The 21,180-nt window shown below is 37.6% G+C and overlaps 1 protein-coding gene across 2 annotated transcripts in view; it reads right to left on the reverse strand.

The window, feature by feature from the left end:
* The window catches only part of CWF19L2 (CWF19 like cell cycle control factor 2), a 123,397-nt gene extending 103,924 nt beyond the window's left edge, over positions 1 to 19,473 (reverse strand). Inside the window, exons 1-7 of one of the 2 annotated variants that reach the window (XM_023208164.2) lie at positions 19,331 to 19,458; positions 18,473 to 18,603; positions 17,593 to 17,703; positions 16,388 to 16,507; positions 4,843 to 4,953; positions 3,462 to 3,581; positions 1,035 to 1,128 (exon numbers count right to left, since the gene is read on the reverse strand). In XM_023208164.2, the coding sequence (XP_023063932.2) occupies positions 1,035 to 1,128; positions 3,462 to 3,581; positions 4,843 to 4,953; positions 16,388 to 16,507; positions 17,593 to 17,634 (487 nt within the window). In that variant the 5' untranslated portion in view covers positions 17,635 to 17,703; positions 18,473 to 18,603; positions 19,331 to 19,458. Of the gene's footprint in view, positions 1 to 1,034; positions 1,129 to 3,461; positions 3,582 to 4,842; positions 4,954 to 16,387; positions 16,508 to 17,592; positions 17,704 to 18,472; positions 18,604 to 19,330 lie in introns of both variants that reach the window. The other variant, XM_023208163.2, reaches the window with a different exon arrangement.
* Positions 19,474 to 21,180: the final 1,707 nt, after the last annotated feature.

The raw sequence follows: 21,180 nt of genomic DNA on the forward strand, positions 1-21,180 counted from the left end.
AACGTTAGTAAAATTGCTAAATTAAGAAGGGACGTGTAAGGTGACTCTATTTGTCATCTCTACATAAAATACAGAAGAATTTTAACAAATAACCAAAATAAAAATCCACTACGGATAAAAAGCAGGAAAACATCCTACTGATAAATCATTAAGACAAAAAGAGAACATCATAATTTATAATACTACCATCTGTATGCTGGATTAATTGTAATAAACTTTTGAAGTGTCAACACAACACTTAATGAGAATATAAGTATTTTTAAAAGTGTGTTATAAAGTATGCTTATGTGACATTTAAATATTTTGTCTCCATCTGCTGGAAAATAATAGCACTCTCCTAAGGTCAATACAAATTTTATGAATTCTAGAAAAGTAGGAAATTCTGAATATATAAACCACATTTTAGTTTTTATACATTATTTTCATGAAATTTCAGACAATACTTTTACATTTTGTTATAGAATATAACAAACCAAATGCATTATTATGTACTCACAGAATCATACTTTATATTAATCCATTTTAAGTAGAAACTCATATATAAGAATATTTTCAAGTACAAAACTATGTATTTAATTAACTTGCTCCCAAATACATAATTAAGACAATCTTCCAAAGTACTAATATATTAGGCTTCCAAAGACTGCAAATTTTCATCAATGCTTTCTCATATGTAAACTCATTATAATATCAAAGAAATGCCTGAGGCTGGGTGCAGTAGCTCACGCCTGTAATCCTTGCACTTTGGGAGGCCAAGGTGGTTAGGTCAACACTTAAGTCCAGGAGTTCAAGACTAGTCTGGGCAACATGGTGAAACCCCATCTCTACAAAAAATACAAAAAATTATCTGGGAGTGGTGACGTGCATCTATAGTCCCAGCTACTTGGGAGGCTGAGGTGGGAGGATCACTTGAGTGGGAGGTGGAGGCTGCAGTGAGCCGTGACTGTGCCACTGTATTCCCTGGGTGACAGAGCGAGATTCTGTCTCAAAAAAAAAAAAAACCCTGTGTGTCTATAATCAAAATGTAGAAATACCTTTAGTAATCGATGACACACTACAGTCTTCGGGTGGAAGACCTGTCCCACCATCCTTCCAGTATGGATTCAATTCTCTTTCCATCAGTTTGGACTAGAACAAATTATTTAAAGAGGTGAAATTTCAAAAAATTAACCAATTATTAAAAATTAACAAATACTGAATCTGAGACCCAGTTAATAGTCATAACCCTGGACAAATCATTCAAAACATTCTTAAGCCATGCTGTTCTGTAACTTACAGGAAATGTCTAAATTCGCATTCATTCAACGTTTTTATTTACTGCCTACTATATCTCAAAATTGTGCTAGCTGTAGAAGATTTAACTGTCAAAAATCCTGGTCAGCCCTTGCTAGTTTTTACTATAGTATGGAATACAGGCAATAAAAACAGACATGTGCTTTGAAGACAGAAATATACAGTACTGAGGATGTACAAAGAATTCAAATCCCACTCACATTGGATCAAAAACTTCCTATAGGAAGTAATATGTGCAGTCTTAGGCGTAAGGACGAGCAGAAATTAACTGCATTTTCTTTTTTTGTGGGGGGAGGAAACATAAAGATGTTCCAGGTAGAAAGAAGAGCAGCATGTTCTTAAAACAACAGAGAAAGTGCAGCACTTTCAGCAAACTTAAAGTAATTCTAACTGGCTAAAATTTAGAACTGTGAGTGACTAATGACAAGAGATAATGTTGTAGAACAATCAGAGACTGGGCCATGTGAGCCATTCTGAACTGCTTCGAGGGTTTCATGCTGGGGCCAAAAGAGACTCATGAACGTGATCAGCTTTATATCAAAAAGAGCAAACTGGGTTCTCAGCATGGAAGAAAGTCTGGAGAACAAGATTAGAGGCACAAGTCCAGTCAGAAGGTTGTGGCAGTAATCCAGGCAAGAGATGATAGTAGCCTAATCACAATGCAAGTGCCTCCTGTGTTCTAAGCATAATGCCAGGCACTAGGACTGTAATGTGTAAGGTGGCCATGGTCCTTGCTATTAAATAAATTATGGTCTAGAGAAGGGGGAAAGACAATCAAGCAACATAAATATAGATAAGTCAGATCAAAGTAAAGGGTGCTAAAGAACTACATACTAATGATACCTAAGTTGACCCTGGGGAGTAGGGGGTTAGAAAATCCTTCCTACAAGAAGTAATAATGGCCAGAGGATGGCAAGAAATGGAACGAGCTAAATGTCAGGAACTTTAGCTTCCAGGAATACAATATACTACTGAAAATTAAAATGCTGTGTAAAATTTGTTTTTAAAAGGGCTTTTTTAAATGTATCCATGAGCTGATGAAAAAGTAAAGAACCTTCAAAGGACAAAATTTAAGTTAAAGGTTAACCTAAAGGGATATGCAAAACCATAAGGATTTGATTTCTTAGTTTGTATCAAAAAGGGTTCCGTCACCTCCCTTGTTAGTTTACCACAAAATCTTTCAATATCTATAGTCAAGGAATTTCTTCCAATGGTCTTAGACTCTCAAAAACATACACATAAGATACTCAACAGGACAAAAAAGGCTACAATTGCATACTGAGGAGGACAATTGACAAGAGGCTGAACAAATTGTGAGATACTATCTGAAAATGTACAAAAGACAAAGGATTGAAAACATAAAGAACTTCTATAAATCAGTTAGAAAAAGACAAACCACCCTAATTGAAAAGTAAGCAAAAAACATAAATGAGCAGCTCACAGTATAAGAAATCTGAATGACCAAAAAACATGAAAAGACCTCTCTGATAGCAATCAGATAAATGCATTCAAAAACAATGAAATACCATTTCTTGCCCATGTATTAGGCTGATAAAAAAATAAAGTTTGACAATTACAGATACTGAGTACCGGAAAAGAAACATATGCTCCTGGTACAGTATAAATTGGAATTCCAGATTACCAGGATTGTATGATGCCCCTAGGAAAGTCATCAGCTTCGGCACTTCCTTACTTCTCTGGATTCATGCTTTTACCTCATTTTTTGGTCTCTACAGATTTCCTATTGCTTCCTTACAAGCAAGGTGACAACCATAAAGTATAAAATAAGCATGCTTATTTTACACTTTATCCACCAGAATTTCTAGATGTCTTGAAACGGAAGTATTTTTATGGTATCTAATTCAGTTTGTACACTGAAACAAAAGTTGAATACGTTCACTTTCAATTTAATGATATTAACCTAAATTCAATGTTCACTCAACTTTATATATGCCCTATATGTATAAATCTAGTAAACCTTTAAACTCACTTCCTATAGGAAATTTATTTTTCTTAAACTGATATATTTCATAGTTCTTCTCACTAATTGTATTAAACACTATAAAAAATAAAATATTATTTTACAAGTTAAACTGCATTTATATAAATGTCTTACAAGTTTATTAAAGGGAAATTAGAAAGTTAAAGCATTTCAAATATTCTCTTACCTGCTTAAGTGCTTGGGTTTTCTCTTGCTCTATTTTCCTCATAGTTTCCTTTTCAGCTTTGAGTGATGATGACGACACAGTTTTAACACACATAAAATCAACAGTCATCCACTCATCCCTCTGTTAAAAAAAAAGGCAGCCATTTCAATCTGAACTGATTAGAATTTAATAAACACTTGGTAATAAGGGCAGGGATTTTGGAGGCAATCAAATCTGAATCAAGTCCTACATGCCTATATAACTTGAAGCAAGTTTCTTAATCTCTCTATACTTTAGTCTCTCCTCTATAAAAAGGTATAAAATCCCTACCTTTCAGGATTGTTTTAAAGAGTAAACAAGATAACAGATCTAAAGCATCCAACCAAGGCCTGGAACACAGCAATTAAACTTAGTTCCTGTTCACCTTTCTTCCTTCACCTGTGGCTAACAGTGGACAAATTACATTCTTCCTTAGGCAGATGAACTACAACCCAAAATTTGTGAACTATTCAACTGTTAAGTATTGTTAAGAAAATTAAGGCATGAGGTGAAGGGAAAGAAAAACTGTGATGGAACTCTACTCACTATAGAAGGGTCAGACAGAGATAACAGTATAAGGCTTCAGAGATATAAGGGGAAAGTGCCACTTCTTATCAACAATCAAAAGCATGAAAGACTCTAAAGTACAAGAGTAGAGAGAAGCACTGACTTTCTCACAGCGGAAGGGAAAGGGGGTTCTAAACATTCAGCAAACAGCATTACTGCCAAAATTATTCATAAAGTATATTGTTTTCAAAGTCTAATTGTTCTCTTAAAGAAATTTTAATCATCTTTCATTTTCATATTCATTTATTCTCAAAAGTTGATACTTCTTTCTTTAAAATCAAGTGGTATGCTAGGTGTGGTGGCTCACATCTCTAATGCTAGCACTTTGGGAGGTTGAGGTGGGAGGACTGCTTGAGCTCAGGAGTTCGAGACCAGTCTAGGAACAAAGGCAGACCCCATCTCTACACAAAATAAAAAATTAGCCAGGAGTGGTGGCACACACACCTGGTAGTGGTGGACCTAGCTACCAGGGAGGTCGAGGTGGGAGGATTACTTAAGCCTGGGAGGTTGAGGTTGTGGAGAGCTCTCATTGTGCCACTGCAGCCCAGCCTGGGCAACAGAGTGAGACCCTGTCTCTAAAATAGGAAGGGAGAGAGGGAGACAGGGAAACAGGGAGACAGGGAAAGAGGGAGAGAGGGAGAGAGAAGGAAAGTTAAGGAAAGGGGAAAGTTAAGGAAAGAGGAAAGGAAAGAGGAAAGGAAAAAGGAAAGGAAAGGGGAAAGGAAAGGAAAGGAAAAGGGAAAAGGGAAAGGAAAGGGAAAAGGAAAAGGGAAAGGGAATCAAGTGGCTTGCTTACCTTGATAATTTGGGTGTCATCTTTTTCTGACTTTTCATCTTTCACTTTCCAGGCCCTTTCCTTGTCAGGAGTCTGGGATGGAACAGCCTCAACCCACTCATCTTCAGAGCTCTAAGAACATTTAGCACGTAAGTGAAATTCTCAAATTTGCATACTTTGATATAAAAATTCTGTGCTGTTAAGTGGTAGAAATTCAACATCCTAGAAAAAAATTCTTACACTGTATTTCCCCTTTACAAAATGACATTGAAATTTTAAAGAGCCAGGTGTGGTGGCTCACACCTGTTATCTCAGCACTTTGAGAGGCTGAGGCAGGCATATTACTTGAGGTCAGGAGTACAAGACCAGCCTAGCCAACATGGTGAAACCCATCTCTACTAAAAATACAAAAAAGTTAGCCAAGCATGGTGGCGCATGCCTGCAATCCCAGATACTCAGGAGGCTGAGGCAGGAGAATCACCTGAACCCAGGAGGCGGAGGTTGCAGTGAGCTGAGATCGTGCCACTGCACTCCAGCCTGGGCCACAGAGACTCCATCTTAAAAAAAAAAAAAAAAAAAAAAAAAAGAAATTTTAAAGAAAAAAAGCATATAAACCCACTAGCTTGAGTTAAATCCACAAAACACAACCAAATTATTTTTATTTTCTTATCCATTTATTATCAAGCCAAGAGAAAGCAAAAAAAAAAAAATGGGAACTGCCAAGTAGATAACACATTTCAGCGCAGAGCTTCAGAGACTACCAACATCAAGTAGTTACTCACATCTCTGCTTCACTAGAACAGGGGAAACAACACCCAGGTAAATGACTTTGCTGTTTGCTCCTAAGTTTCACATTTTGAGATTTCCCTTGATCTAAAACTGCAGATAACATTATCTTCTTCAACACCCTCCTGGAGCTTTATACCAATTCCCATATTCTCAGCAAATGGTGTCTTCTCTTACCTCATCAAGAAAACTGGGGCCACCTTATCTTCCTACCCACCCCCAACACATTTATGGCTGTGCCTATCCTTATTTCCGGTTAACTCTTCCCGTTTAAGGCAGATCCTGCTCTAAAGATTTTGATACCAACTCTTTCTGTTCCTCCAGGACCTTGTTCCATCAATTATCTTCTCCTCTCACGGCATCAACCAAAGATCCCTAATGGCCTAGAAATATGCTCAAGCATTTCCCATCCTTTTTTTTTTTTTAAGGAGGGAAGAGGGACCTTCCTTGACCCTATATATTCCTCCTCTAGCAGGAATTAATCTTGCAGCTTCCATTCTAAGATGAATTTCTTGAAAGAGTAGTCTACATGCACTGCCTTCTCTCTCACTGTCATACATTTTCTCAAAACCGTACAATATATCTACTGTCCCCATGAATCTACCGAAACATCTCCAAACTCACCAGTGGCTTCCACTGTGCCAAATTCAACAAAACGTTTCAGTCTTCAGCTCTCTAGACCTCTCTGCTCAATACAACTCTGTTGATGACTCACTTTCCTGGCTTCCATGACACCTCTCAGCTCTCCCACTCTTTGTTTCTTCTCCATTTCCTTCATGAACTCTTCCTCCTTTGCTCAGCCCTTAAATATCCATATTATTTGGGGTTCCACTCTTTGCCCATGAGATTTTTTAATCTCTAAACATTCCCTTTGGGTCGTTAAATCCATTCTGATGGCCTGAACTACAATCAATTGTGCTGATATCTTTCAAATTTGTCTAACCAAAGTTTCACTGACTAATTATCTACTGTAGTTGGAAGGCATGCTAAACTCAATAAGATAGAAAATAAAGCCATCGTCTTCCTCTACAAAATCTACTCCTCCTTGTATATTATTGAACTGAGTTATCTGGAACAACCACCCACTTAACCAAGTCAGAAACTCAGGATCATGTTACCTCACACATTCAAGCCTACCATTTTCATTTCTAAAATATTTATCAAATATACCATACAGTGAATACATGATTACCACAGAAGCCTACCTCTATCCCTGGCCACTACTGATTAGTTCAGAGGTAGGTGCCCGACCCAATTCATATCAACCTGAGCCATTCCTCAGGAATCTGAAATCAGGTCTGAATGGGCTTATCTAAAACTAAGAACTGGATTGGAAAGGCACTGGAAGAGGCCATTTCGGTCATGAGAAATAGAAATCAGCAAAAAAAATTTTTTAAACTAGAACTCAGGGTAGGGGAAATGAAAAATGGCAAGAAAATTGCAAAAACCATTCACAATTCTAATTCCAGCTATTCTTGAAGCCTAGCTGCATTCCTGCATCTATATGTCCTATGAGAATTGTGTACTCTCATAATAAATCCTTTAAGCCAGTTTAAATTTAGTTTCTGTTACCTGCAACCAAAATACCAAACCAATATTCTCTTCTTTGATCCTTAAAGTAGCAGCCCTAGATCAGATCTTATCTCTCACCTAGACAATTGATTCCAGGAGACCAAATTAGTCTTCTGGACTCCAGTCTTTCCTGCTCCCCTTCTTTCTCCAACCCCTCACCCCAAATACATTTGGAGTAATATAAAGGGAACATCTGACCACTGTACTTCTCTTCTAGGGTTTTCCAGCACAAAGACTGCTAGTTATTCCTCTTCTTTCCTACCAACAGAATCTCATTTTATTTGGAGAAGTAATATACTTTCCATGCTAGAAAGTGAAGCCTTATGATCAAGTGTCCATTTAGATGTAAAGAAAAGTATTTTATGGGACTTTCTGGGAAGTCAAGTTAAGAAAAAAAGAGCATCCTCTTTCCTGTTATCTGAACTAAGAGGTCATATTGTAAGGATGATGGAAAAGCAAGACAACAGAAGCCTGGGTTCCAGAAGACCATACCAGCCCTAGACTTTCTACCTGACTTATTTCATACAAGAGAAAAATGAACTTCTATATTGTATAATCAATGGCTATTCTGAGATTTTCTAATAAATGCAGCTGAACCTAATTAGATGATACATTCTCTACTGAATAAAGTCAAAGCTCTTGTTTTACAAGGCCCTATCAATTCTTACAGTTTCATCTCCATTCATCCCCTCCTCTTGTTTTATAATTTAGTACTATCGGCCGGGCAAGGTGGCTCAAGCCTGTAATCCCAGCACTTTGGGAGGCCGAGACGGGCAGATCACGAGGTCAGGAGATCGAGACCATCCTGGCTAACACGGTGAAACCCCGTCTCTACTAAAAAATACAAAAAAAAAAAAAAAAAAAAACACTAGCCAGGCGAGGTGGTGGGCGCCTGTAGTCGCTACTCGGGAGGCTGAGGCAGGAGAATGGCGTAAACCCGGGAGGCAGAGCTTGCAGTGAGCTGAGATCCGGCCACTGCACTCCAGCCTGGGCGACAGAGTGAGACTCCGTCTCAAAAAAAAAAAAAAAAAAAATTTAGTACTATCAAATTGCTTATAGTTATATTTACATACATACACACATACTCACATTCATATTATTTCATACTTCCATGTCTCTGCTCTCACAATTCCTTATGCATGAAATGCCAAGCACACCTTTATTTGCCTAATGCTTACTAATCTATCTAGTCTCAATTCAAGCATCATTTTGTCAACAAGTTAGCAAACGAAATCCCTCTTAATACCCTGTACTACCATGGCATCATGTTGGATGGCATGCTTAAACTCAGTAACAATAGAAAATAAAGCCATCATCATCTTCTACAAAATCTACTACAAAATCACATTATTAACATTATGTATCTATTTATCCAATTAGGAAATGAGTTTCCCAAAGGTTTAAAAAAAATGTTTTTATATTCCCCATGTCTAGAACAGTGTCTGGCAAATAATAAGCATTTGATAAATGCAAGCTGAAATTAACTGAAATGCCTTTTTCTACTCTTTCAATAGCACCAGTCAGAAACTTTAAGCAGCAACCTATACTCATTTTCATAATTATGCACTCACTCACCTTACCACTTCAGCAAAATTAATGCTCCCCATGCTACAACTTCAGTTCTCTTGCTAATTTTAGCTTCTATCTCCATTTTACCTTGAACTCATTAACAATTAAGCTTAATACGCCTCCTGACCTAACAGAGCCTTCAGGGCTCTCCTTCTCTTGTGCAGCCTTCAGAATTAACCACACCCCTAATTCTATCTAGTACTCAAAACCTAGACGGTGGAACTAAGACAGGAAAGTGCTACCAGTAAAAATCAAGGGACCCTGAGGACTTCTGCTTCTGTCCATGACAAAGTAAATGGCATCAGACTAGAAATATATACAAATTGGAATAAAAATGAACACTACAATCTCTACAGCTTTTTGTCTAAAGGCACATTCTAGACTGTGGCATAGTAGGGTAACCCAAGCAGAACATGAAAACATCACTGAGCCAAGGAAACAGAATTTGAACTTTGTGAAGGCTGAGACAAAGTACAGTTGGGAAGCTACACAGAGAATGAGTGCCAGAAATCTACTTGAAGGACGCGTGGAGTCTTTAAAGAAAGACCAAGCTGAACATGCTGAAGATGAGAGTCCACAAGGTCAGGCAAAGAAAAATTACCAGGGAGAAAACAATTACCAAAGAGCTGTAAGCAGAACAATCCCCAGAGCTCACAAGGGGCTTGAAGACATTCTAGTTCCTACCATCCAGAATAAAGAAACCTCGCTGAACATCCATGACAATCAGCAGAGAACCCACAAGAGTCATGCCTTAGTAGAAAGGTTAAACCAGCCCTAGAGTAAAGCTATTCTAGATGCATATGAACAAAACTTAAAAACAAGCCTTGAAAAGGATTAAGCTAATTCACAAGTAATTAACTGTCTGCCAAAAGAAAACTCAATACCCTCTAAAGAGGTCAACAAAATCCAGCAGTCACAATATAACTTTCATAAGGTTCAGCATCCAATTAAGAGTTACTAGACATTCCAGAAGCAAGCAAATGTGACCCAAATTCAAGAGAAAAATCATTCTCTTGAAATGACTGAAGAGATAATTGAAACAGAACAGGAAAAAACAAGAGAGAATAAAATAGCAAACCAAGACTTTAACACAGCTATCATAAATATGTTCAGGAAAGGGAAAATGTAAACATAATGAGGAGATAAACTGAAAAACATTAAAAAGATCCAAACGAAACTTCTAATGACAAAAAAAAGATAAAATAAAATAACAGTACCTGAAATGAAAATGTCACTGGATAGTGATAACAGTAAGCTAGACACAGCAAAAGAAAAGGCCAGTGGGCCAGGCACAGTGGCTCACGCCTGTAATCCCAGCACTCTGGAAGGTTGAGGCAGGCAGATCACGAGATCAGAAGATGGAGACCATCCTGGTCAACATGGTGAAACCCCATCTCTACTAAAAATAAAAAAAATTAGCTGGGCGTGGTGGCGGGCACCTGTAATCCCAGCTACTTGGGAGGCTGAGGGACGAGAATCGCTTCAACCCACGACGTGGAGGTTGCAGTGAGCTGAGATCGCACCACTGTACTCCAGCCTGGCAACAGAGCGAGACTCCATCTCAAAAAAAAAAAAAAAAAAAAAAGCCCAGTGAACCTGAAGCTCATGACATAGCAATAAAATACACCCAACCCAAAGCATAGAAAGGAAAAAGGCTAAAAAGAAAGTGAACACAGGCTCATCAACCTGTGAGACATTATTTTAAGGAGACCACCAAAATGAGAGGGAACAGAAAAAAACACTTTGAAAAAATTAGCCTGAAAGTTTCATATTTGATGGAAAATGTAAACTCACAAATCAAAGCAATACAATGAACCTAAGGCAGATGCTACACTCTAAATGTTTGTGTCCCCCACCAAATTCTTATGTTGAGATCCTGACCCCCAAGATGATGACAGTAGGAGGTTAAGGCCTTTGGGAGATGACTGGGAATGGGATTAGTGCCCTTAAAAAACATAGCCCAAGAGCACTCCCTTCTGCCATATGAGGTTAGACTGAGAAGACAGCCATCTAAGGGGAACTGAACCCTCAACAGACACAAAATCTGCCAGCACCTTGATCTTAGACTTTCTAGCCTCCCAAACTGTGAGACGTAAGTTTCTGTCACTTATAATCCACCCAGTTTGTTTTGGAATAGCAGCGCAAATGAACTAAGACAGCAGAATAAACACAAAGAAATCAACACCAAGACATATCACAATTGAGTCACTGAAAAATAATGATGGAAAAAAAGCCCTAAAAGCATCCAGAATAAAAAGGTACATTATATACAGAGAAAAAAAGATTAAAATGACTACAGAATTCTCAATATGTACAATGCAAACCAAAAGACAATGGGATGACATTTTATAGTGCAAAAAAAACAAAAAAACAAAAAGACAACACTATAAACTTAAAATTCTGTGTCTAGCAAAGTATCTGAAAAATGAAGATTGCTAGTAAGAACTTCTGAGTTTGTGGTAAAAGAAAACAACAAAGAATGAAGATAAAATAAAAGAAATCTTCAAACAAAAGTTGAGAGAATTCAATGTCTGCAAATCTATATTACAATACACATTAATGGAAGTTCTACAGACAAAAGGAAAATGGTATTAGAAATGCAGACCTACAAAAAATAATAAAGAATATCAGAGATGATAAATCTGTGGGCAAATATAAAAGACTTTTTTCACATGTGTAACTTATTTAAAAGATAACTGACTAAAGTAAAAATAAAAAGAATGACATTAAAAATTATAAACAATGTGAGTTTATAACAAATGTAGAACTAAAATATATGACAATAGAAAAAAATACGGTAGGAGAAAATGGAATACATTTTGGAGAAGGTCTAATTATAAAAGTAAAATTATATATTATTTGAAAGTCGAGTATGGTAAGTTAAAATATGCATCAGACTTAAAGCAGTCATTAAAAAGAAATAAAGTATACCTAATAAGCCTATAGCAGAGATGAAATGGAACGCTAAAAAACACTTAATCCGAAAGAAGGCAGGAAAAGGAAGGAACAAAGGAAAAAAGAACAAACAAAAAACAGATATGGAATAACAAGATGGTAGACTTAAACTCATCCATATCAATTATTACATTAAACATAAATAATCCAAACCAGTACTATTCAACAGAATTTTTCTACACCTATACTGTCCAACATAGTAGCCACATAAATTTGGCTGATATAATTTTAATGAATTTTAATTAAAAATTTAAAAGCCATATACAGCTACCAGATTAGAGAGCACAAAAAACACCTAATTGAAAAGTAAGAGCTGTGAGCCGAGACTGCACCACTGCACTTCAGCCTGGGTGACAACGTGAGACTCCATCTCAAAAAAAAAAAAAAAAAAAGGAGGCCAGGTGCAGTGGCTCACATTTGTAATCCCAGCACTTTGGGAGCCCAAGGTGGGAGGACTGCTTAAGGCCAAGACTTTGAGACCAGCCTGGGGAACATAGCAAAACCATCTTTCTACAAAATATATATAGATCATAGGCTAAAATATAAAATGTCTCAAAAACGTTTTAAAAACTGAAATTATACAGAGTATAACAAAATAATGAAATCCAAAGTCAATAACCAAAAAAACCCAATAAAATCCACAAATATCTGGAAATGTTAAAACTCATATATACTTAAAACTCATATTCCAGACGTTGTAGTGCACCCCTGTAGTCCTAGCTTTCACAAGACTGAGGTGGGAAGGTCACCTGAGCCTGAGGGGTTGAAGCTGCAGTGATCTACTGCACTCCAGCCTGGGCAACAAAGCAAGACTCTGTTAAGCAATCAATAAAATAAAAAAGAAGAAATTGATAGGCTAGCTTAAAAAAGCAAGACCCAATTATACACTGCTTACAAGGAATACACTTTCAATGTATAAAAAAGATACATTAAAACTAAAAGAATTTTGAAAAGACGATGAAAACACACAAAGAAAGAAAACTGAAGAGGCTTTATTAATATGAGACACAACAGACTTCAGACAAGAGTATTACCAAAGATAGAGGAAAACTTCATAACAATAGTCAATTCGTCAAGGAGCCATCTGTGTACCTAATAAAGCTTCAAAATACGTAAGGCAAAAACTGACAAAACTGAAAGCAGAAATAGGTAAAATCCACAAAACAATTAAGAGATTTCAATACTATTTTCTCAGTAACTGACTGAACAGGTGAACAGAAAATCATTAACACTAAACTTACTACTATAAATCAACTTTCCCTAATTGACATTTATAAAACACTATACCTAACAACGGCAGAATACATACTGATTTCAAATACATATGGAATTTTCACCAAGAAAGATAATAGGCTAGAAAACAAAATGTCTCAAAAACTTTTTAAAAACTGAAATTATACAGAGTATAATAAAATAATTAAATTCAAAGTCAATAACCCAAAAGAAGACTAGTAAAATCAAATATCTGGAAGTTTAAAAACTCATATATATCCATAAGTAAGAAAAAGTGAAGTAAAAAATATTTCGGATGGGACAGCAATGAAAATATAACATCAAAGTTACACAGAGATACAACAATGCTAAGAGAAAAATTCATAAAATAAACACACATTAGAAAAGAAGATTTCGAATCAATGGCGATGCATTCATCTTAGAAAGTTAGAAAAGAGCAAATTAAACACAAAATGAGTATTCACAAAGAATAAATATAGTTTAAATCAATGAAGTAGAAAACACAACCAGAGAAAATTCAAGGAAACTAAACGGTAATAAATAAAGATTAATAGAACTGATAAGCCTCAAGATAGACTCATGGAGGAAACAAAGAGAAAACAGAAATTACCAAAATCAGTAATGAAACAGGGGAAGTCACTGTGGATTCCGTAAACATTAAAAGAACAAAGGAAATAATACAAACAACTTTATGACAATAAATTCGACAATTTCTATGGAATAAATTCCCAGAAAACCCGAATTTACTAAAACTAACTCAAGAATAAATAGAAAACATTTAACACACCTATTAAAGGAATTAACTCTGTGGTTAAACCCATTCCACAAAGAAACTCCAGTACCAAACAGTTTCACTGGCAAATTTTAACACTTACAGATGCAAAAAAAGCACTTACTGAATTCAATACTTATTCAAGATACAAACTCTCAGAAAACGAGAAATAGAATGGCATTTCCTTAATCTGAAAGGGCATACATGAAAGTCCCACAGCAGACATCATGCTTAAATGTAAAAACCTGAATGCTTTCCACCTAAGATAAGGAACAAGGCAATCATGTCCACTCTCACCACTTCCATTCAACACTATTTTTAAGTCCTAGCTACTGAAATAAGGCAACAAAAATTAACAAATAAAACAGGCACAGAGATTGAAAAGAAAAAAGTAAAAGTATTCTTCATACATGACATACTATTTACCTAGAAATCCTAAGAAATCTGAAAAAGCTGCTAACACTAGTATTAGTAATATTAACAAGGTGACAAGACACAAGGTAAATACATCAAAAGCAGTTTTTTTCATTTTTCTTTTTTTTCTGACCCTAATGTTTCAAAATCACTTCTATAATTATATACTAGCTGTAAACACATTTATTTTAAAATTCCATTTACAATAGCACTTCCAGAAAACAAAATGGAAAAAAATGTAACAAACGAAATGTAAGACCTCTACACTAAAAATTTCAGAACATTGTGAGAAAAATCAAAGAAGACATAAACGGATAGAAAGATGTACCATGTGCATAATGGATTGAAAGAATATTTTAACATATCTATCTCCCAAAATTCCTTCCAATAGGGAAAATTCCGCCTTTTCAACAAATGATGCTAGAAAAACTGGAAATCCATGTGGGAAAAAAATAAACTGACACTACATAACATAAATAAAAAATATTAATGGATTATAAATAAGCAAAAAAGCCAAAGCGATAAAACTTCCAGGGAAAAAAAAATAGGAGGCCAAGCATGGTGGTTCACACCTGTAATCCCAGCACTGTGGAAGGCTGAGGCAGGAGATCACTAGAGCCCAGAAGTTCGAGACCAGCCTTGGTAACATCATAAGACTCTACGTCTACAAAAACAACTTTTCATACTACATCTGTAGTCTTAGCTAATTGGGCTGCTAAGGCAGCAGGACTACTTGAGCCCACGAGTTTGAGGCTGCAGTGAGCCATGATGGCGCCACTGCACTCCAATCTGTGCAACACAGTGAGGCTCTATCTCTAAAATAAAAAATTTAATAATAGCATAAACACAGGAGAAATCACAATCTTCAGGTGTGCAAAAATTAGGATACCAGAAGCACTAAGAAAAAATGATGAAAAAAAGAAAATATTTAATAAATCAGATTTCATAAAGGAAGACACAGAATGCCCTATGGAGACTTAAAATGATGCTCTACATCCTTGTTCTTCAGGGAAATACCACACGAGATAACACACAGTAGAATAGCTAAAAATTACTAAGACTGACAATACCAAGTACTAGCAAGGATGTGGAATTCCTTGGTGACTCCTAGCGCTAAACTGGCCTCAGAGCAAATGGACGGGTGGGGGAGGGGGCGGCAACTGGGGTAGCTAAGGGAGTGTTTCCACCACCTCTCCCCCAACCCCAGGCTGCACAACGTGCAGCTCCAAGAGACTCTGTTCTTCTGCTTGAGGAGAGGAGACAGAAGAGTAAATAGAAGACTCCGTCTTGCATCTTAGATACCAGCTCAGCCATAGCTGTCCTCCACTAAAGAGACCTTAGGCCCTGAATAACCAGCACCAACAACCAAGTACTACATTGTGGCCTTCACTGTGAATCTGAGACTTGCTGAATTCAGGTGAGACTCAGCACATTCCCAGCTGTGATGGCTATGGAGAGAGCCCCCTTCTGCTTCAGGAAAGTAAAGGGGGCTTTGTCTTGCACCTTAGGTACCAGCTCAGCCATAGGGTGGTAGAACACCAAGAGGGATCTTGGCGTCCCCAGCCCCAGGCCTTGGCTCTTGGATGGCATTTCTGGATCTGCCCGGGGGGACCCACTGCTCTGAAGGCTGAGTCCCAGGCCAGGCAGCTGACTGAAGAGTTCTTGGGCCTTACGGGAACATCAGTGGTAGCCTGCCACTACTACCTGTGGGTCTATGGCGATGGCTACCCCCTCTGCCTGTGAAAAGGGGAGGGAAGAGTGGGAAGAACTGCCATTCATGGGTTGAATGCCAGCTCAGCCACAGTTCAACGGAACACCAGGCACACTTCTAAGGTTTTTGAAGCCAGTACCTGGGTCCCTGATGGCACCTCTGGACCCACCTCAGGCCTGGGGGAACTTGCCACCCTGAAGGGAAAGACACAGGCCTGGCTGGCTTCACCACCTGCTCATTGCAGAGCCCCAGGGCCTTGAGTGAACACAGGCTGTAGCCAGGTAATTGTTATAGCAGGCTTTGGACAAGATCCAGTGCTGTGCTTAGCAATAATTCCCAAATCACAACCCTATCCTCTTAACCTTTCTCTGAAATTCAAGATCAACATTTCCAATATTTCCTGGACATCCCCAAGTAGATGTCTCCCAGATATTTTCATATCATAACTAGTAATATCTTTTATAAGTTTTCTTGTATTTTAAATTTCCATAAGTTATACATTCAAATACAATGTTCTCAAATAGCTGCTTTGATTAATTTTAGTGCACACTTACTGATGAGCTATCAGATGACTCATTGCTTTTTTCATACTTCTGTTTCTTGCTCTTTTTTTTCTTCTCTTTCTTTGCTTTTTTGGAATGCTTGTTTTTCTTCTTTTTCTTCACAGAGTGTTCCTACAATCATTTTGAACAGGCAAGAAAAGAATTTAATTTCATCTTAATTTAAAAGGACGTTTTTTGAGAGAAAAATATCCACATTCTAAAAAACTTTAAATCTTTGATGAAATAAGACCAAGAATATGTCTAAATAAATAAAATATTTCAGGAAATCTTCACATACCTTCTATAATATATGCACTATCAATAGATCATATAACTGAGACTTCTTACCAGAAAAATACTGGGAAAATTTTGGCTTTATTTGTAGATTTATGTGACAAATATAATCAAATAAACAACATATATACACAAACATGTATACATATGCATCTATATACACACAAACACATATACATATAATATCCCTCTATGGTCCCCCCAAAATTTTATACAAGACTATTAGGCCATAAAAAATATAACAAGATAGCACAAATTAAAATTATAGGAAGAGGCGAGGGGAAGGAGCAGGGATAGGGAAAGGGAAGATGTTGATCAAAGGATACAAAGTTTTCATGACACTAGAAATAAGTTTTAGTGATCTATTACTGATGACCACAGTTAATAATAATGTACTATTTCAAAACCATTGAAGAATAGACTTTTAATGTTCTCACCACAAAAAAATAAGTTGATGAGGTGATGGATGTGTTCATTAGCTTGACTGAATCTTTCTATAATGTATACATAGATCAAACCATCACATGTACCCCATAAATTTACACAATTACTTGTCAATTAAAAATAATTTTTAAAAAGATTATAGGTAAACAGGCTTGAGACCTAAAAAAATAAGATAAAATAAATACATAAAGCTTAAAATGCATAAATTTTTAGGCCTATAAGCTTGCTATAGTGGGCCAGAAATTTGAAGCTAAGTCTTCTACTAGCCAACTCAAACAACAAATTTTGAGTCATAATGTCCAAAATATTACAATATCTTCCTTCTGCCAAAGAAACGAAACTATTCAGCAACGCCAACTATGTGACTGATATTCTGTAACTCATGAAAACATTCTATAAAATTATTCCTCCAATATTAACTTGAATAAGTGCAAAAAAGGACAGATACCCTTACATCAAGTAAACCTGTTAGTATTCACCTGTGAGAATTGTTCGATTCGCTCATTCACATCAGGTAGCATCCATGTATCCTCACCCCGAAGTCGCTTAAGTTCTTTACGCCTTTCTTCTTTTTCAAAATTGGCTTTGGCCTACAACCAAAAAAAAAAAAAAGACAAACTGGCAATTGATCCAACTGCTTTTCACAAAAAAAGGAAAACAAAAACCTCTGTCATTTTTATATAAAAACATTCACTCATGAATGAATGTCTATTCCTGGCCAGGAATTTGCTTCTCCAGTTTGAAAAAAACATTAAGAAACAAAACAAAGCAAAAATCTCTCCTCCTGCATTTCCAATCTCCAGTGATTTGAGTTACCAAGCAGAGAGAATCGAGGGACTGAGTTCATGCCCTCCCCTCTAAGCTCCCTACCTCAATATGACTTGGAATCCCTTTTCCCTTCACCATTCCCATGCCTTACACTTGCACTTTTGTAACAGTTAGACCTCCATGCCTTCAATATGCAATGCCTGTACCCCAATACTCAGCCCCCAAAATGCTTCAGGAAGAATCATCTTTGTAGAAAAAAAAGATCATACCGGTAATTTTTATTCATTCTTCAATGACAGTTCAAACAAAGCAAGTTTTTCCTAGGAAATCATTCCTACCCTCTCTTTCTTCCCCTGTAATTCCAAAGCTGAGTTTGATCCTTTTCAAATTATATGCATATCTCTACTATAAGATTTATCTCAGCTTACGAACCTTACTCCCTCCAAAAACTGCTTGAAATACCAAAGAGAAAAGGATGACTTACAAATATATATATGTGTATATAAATGTGTGTGTGTATATATATATATACACACACACACACAAACACATTACATATGCTGAAATTAGGAAACAATACCAACACTTTACCTATCCAAGATTAATCGCCCACTCTTCCCCTTTAAAATCCGGCTGTAGTCATTTTCTCTTTAGAGTCTCCTCTCCCTCTTCTCTGCTGGCTCCTTCTCATTTGCAGTTAAGCTGGTTTAGAACTCTTCCAACTTAAATAAAAAAAAATAAAAAACCCTCACTGAACTCTCTCTTGCTCTCCAACTACAGCTTTTCTCTTTCATTGCCACATTTCTTACATATTGAATAGATTGTCAGATAATTCAGCAGTTTACTTTCTCCATTCTTTGTATGTTCCCTCTATGTATCCGAAGTTTAGAGAGAAATACAATGTTTCGCGATCTTTTGTGAGAGGTTAAATATACTGAGATTCGTGTTAACTTTTGTTTGGATTGGTAAGAGCTTACAGTAAGCCTGGAATTGATACTAATAGAGACAGGAGAAGGAAATGTCAAACTGAGTCTATTCAAGTGTGACTTGTACGTGTTCCTGAAAAAGGAAAATTTCATTTCAGATACAGCAGTAGCAATGACTGAGGCTGCGAGACATGCTGGCAGAGTCCTTAAAAGCCGCAGGGGACCTATAAAGTGTGCACTCCAAGTGATAGAAATATAAAGAATGGATAACTTAAAAGGTAAAGAAACTTGGGGAAAAAAAGACAGATCTCCCTGAAAAGAGAATGAGCATCTAGCACCTGCCAGAACATCTAAAAAACCGGTAGCTACAAAAGGGTTTACCGGCATTGCAAAGGGAGACCTCACCCAAAGTAAGGTGAGATTCAGTACTGACGAGGTGAGGGAAGGGGTGGGTGGGCTAGCTTAACGGAACCCTCAACTCCCACAACGCTAAATAACTACAAAGGCCTCAAAACAGAGATACCTGGCGCAACACCTCGGCCCTTGCATTCCGGGTCTGTTCTTTCCGCTCTTCGATACTCTTCGCACTTTCAAACCTGCCACTAGCAGCCGCCATACTTGTTGCCATCGTAAAGCTAAGAAGCCGTAGAGGAAATTCTAGTTTACGACGGTCGTAATTTAATAAACAAACCGGGACTTCCGGACCCGAGGAAGGAGGAGCACTGCTCCACCAACGGGGCATGCGCACATCTGAGGGCGCTTAGGGTTAGGATTACTGCAGCCTAGGTTTTAAAGACCCGAAGAATCGTGGAGGGTTTAATTCTTTCGGGTGTTGGGTTCGACTGTGAGCAGGATTAATGGCCGAATACATTTATTATGTACTTTGCACTACATTAACAGCTTTCTCGCCGATTTCGTCTTAAAATCGCCTAAGTTGCAAGCTCCTGGAAGTTGTTGGTACCTCTCCAAAGTTTTGTCGAAGTACCCTTTGTCGCCGTAGCATCGTTTCCCTGTGCTGGAGGAATGGAATGAAGGGAGGCTGCCAGAAACGTAGTGGAAGCGGGCAGGAAGGGCAGAATTGCTTTGAAGATTCAGTGTTTTGTTTTGGTGGGTTTTATTTAATGTATGAAACCCTCGTGAATTTTGCATTGCACTTCACAATTTATCCGTGCTTACTAAAGTTGTTAGAAGTTTACATTATATTTCTTCCTCTGACCTGATATTACTTACTCATACTTATCCATCCAAGCATTTTTCATTACGATGGGCAAGTACTTATTTATTTGTGTGGGGATTTCTAAGTTCGGAAGAATAAGACATCCTAAAGTGAAATGCTTTGAGAATGAAAGACACTAAGCTTGGCTGGGCGTGGTGGCTCACACTTGTAATCCCAGCACTTTGGGAGGCCACGGCGGGCGGATCACCTAAGTTCGGGAGTTCGAGACCAGCCTGACCAACATGGTGAAACCCCTTCTCTACTAAAAATACAAAAATTAATTGAGCGTGGTGGTGGGCGCCTATAATCCCAGCTACTAGGGAGGCTGAGGCAGGAGAATCGCTAGAACCCAGGAGGCGGAGGTTGCGGTGAGCCGAGAGGGTGCCATTGCACTCCAGCCTGGGCAAGAAGAGCAAAACTCTGTCTCCAAAAAAAAAAAAAAAGACACTAAGCTTACATTTATAATTATAAAGAAGAGGGCTGGGGAATTAATTATAAACGGTACCTTAAAGACGCTAAAAATAAGTAACATAAGCCAGGTTAAGGTGAATACTCTTTCTTTTCAGGTTTCATAAATTTTTTTTTTTTTTTTTTTTGAGACAGAGTCTGGCTCTGTCGCCCAGGCTGGAGTGCAGTGGCCGGATCTCAGCTCACTGCAAGCTCCGCCTCCCGGGTTTACACCATTCTCCTGCCTCAGCCTCCCGAGTAGCTGGGACTACAGGCGCCCGCCACCTCGCCCAGCTAGTTTTTTGTATTTTTTAGGAGACGGGGTTTCACCGTGTTAGTCAGGATGGTCTCGATCTCCTGACCTTGTGATCCGCCTGTTTCGGCCTCCCAAAGTGCTGGGACTACAGGCTTGAGCCACGGCGCCCGGCCAGTTTCATAAAATTTAATGTGTGTTTGCAAGAAGCTTTCCAAGAGTGTCTACATTCACTACCATTCTATGACAGTCTGAATCTTGAGCACATAATGCTTACTTGTTTGATATGCAATAGAAAGTATTCATTTTATTTTAAAATGTAATTTACTAATTGACCTTGTAATATTTAATCAACTGACTACATTAACTGATTTTTGTCATAACTAGCATCAACGTCTTTTCAGATTCTCTTGGAATGCAGAAAAACCATCCATTTCACTGTTTTGCATCAATTCAA

The sequence above is a fragment of the Piliocolobus tephrosceles genome, chromosome 13 (genome assembly GCF_002776525.5).
Source record: "Piliocolobus tephrosceles isolate RC106 chromosome 13, ASM277652v3, whole genome shotgun sequence".
Classification (NCBI taxonomy): Eukaryota; Metazoa; Chordata; class Mammalia; order Primates; family Cercopithecidae; genus Piliocolobus; species Piliocolobus tephrosceles.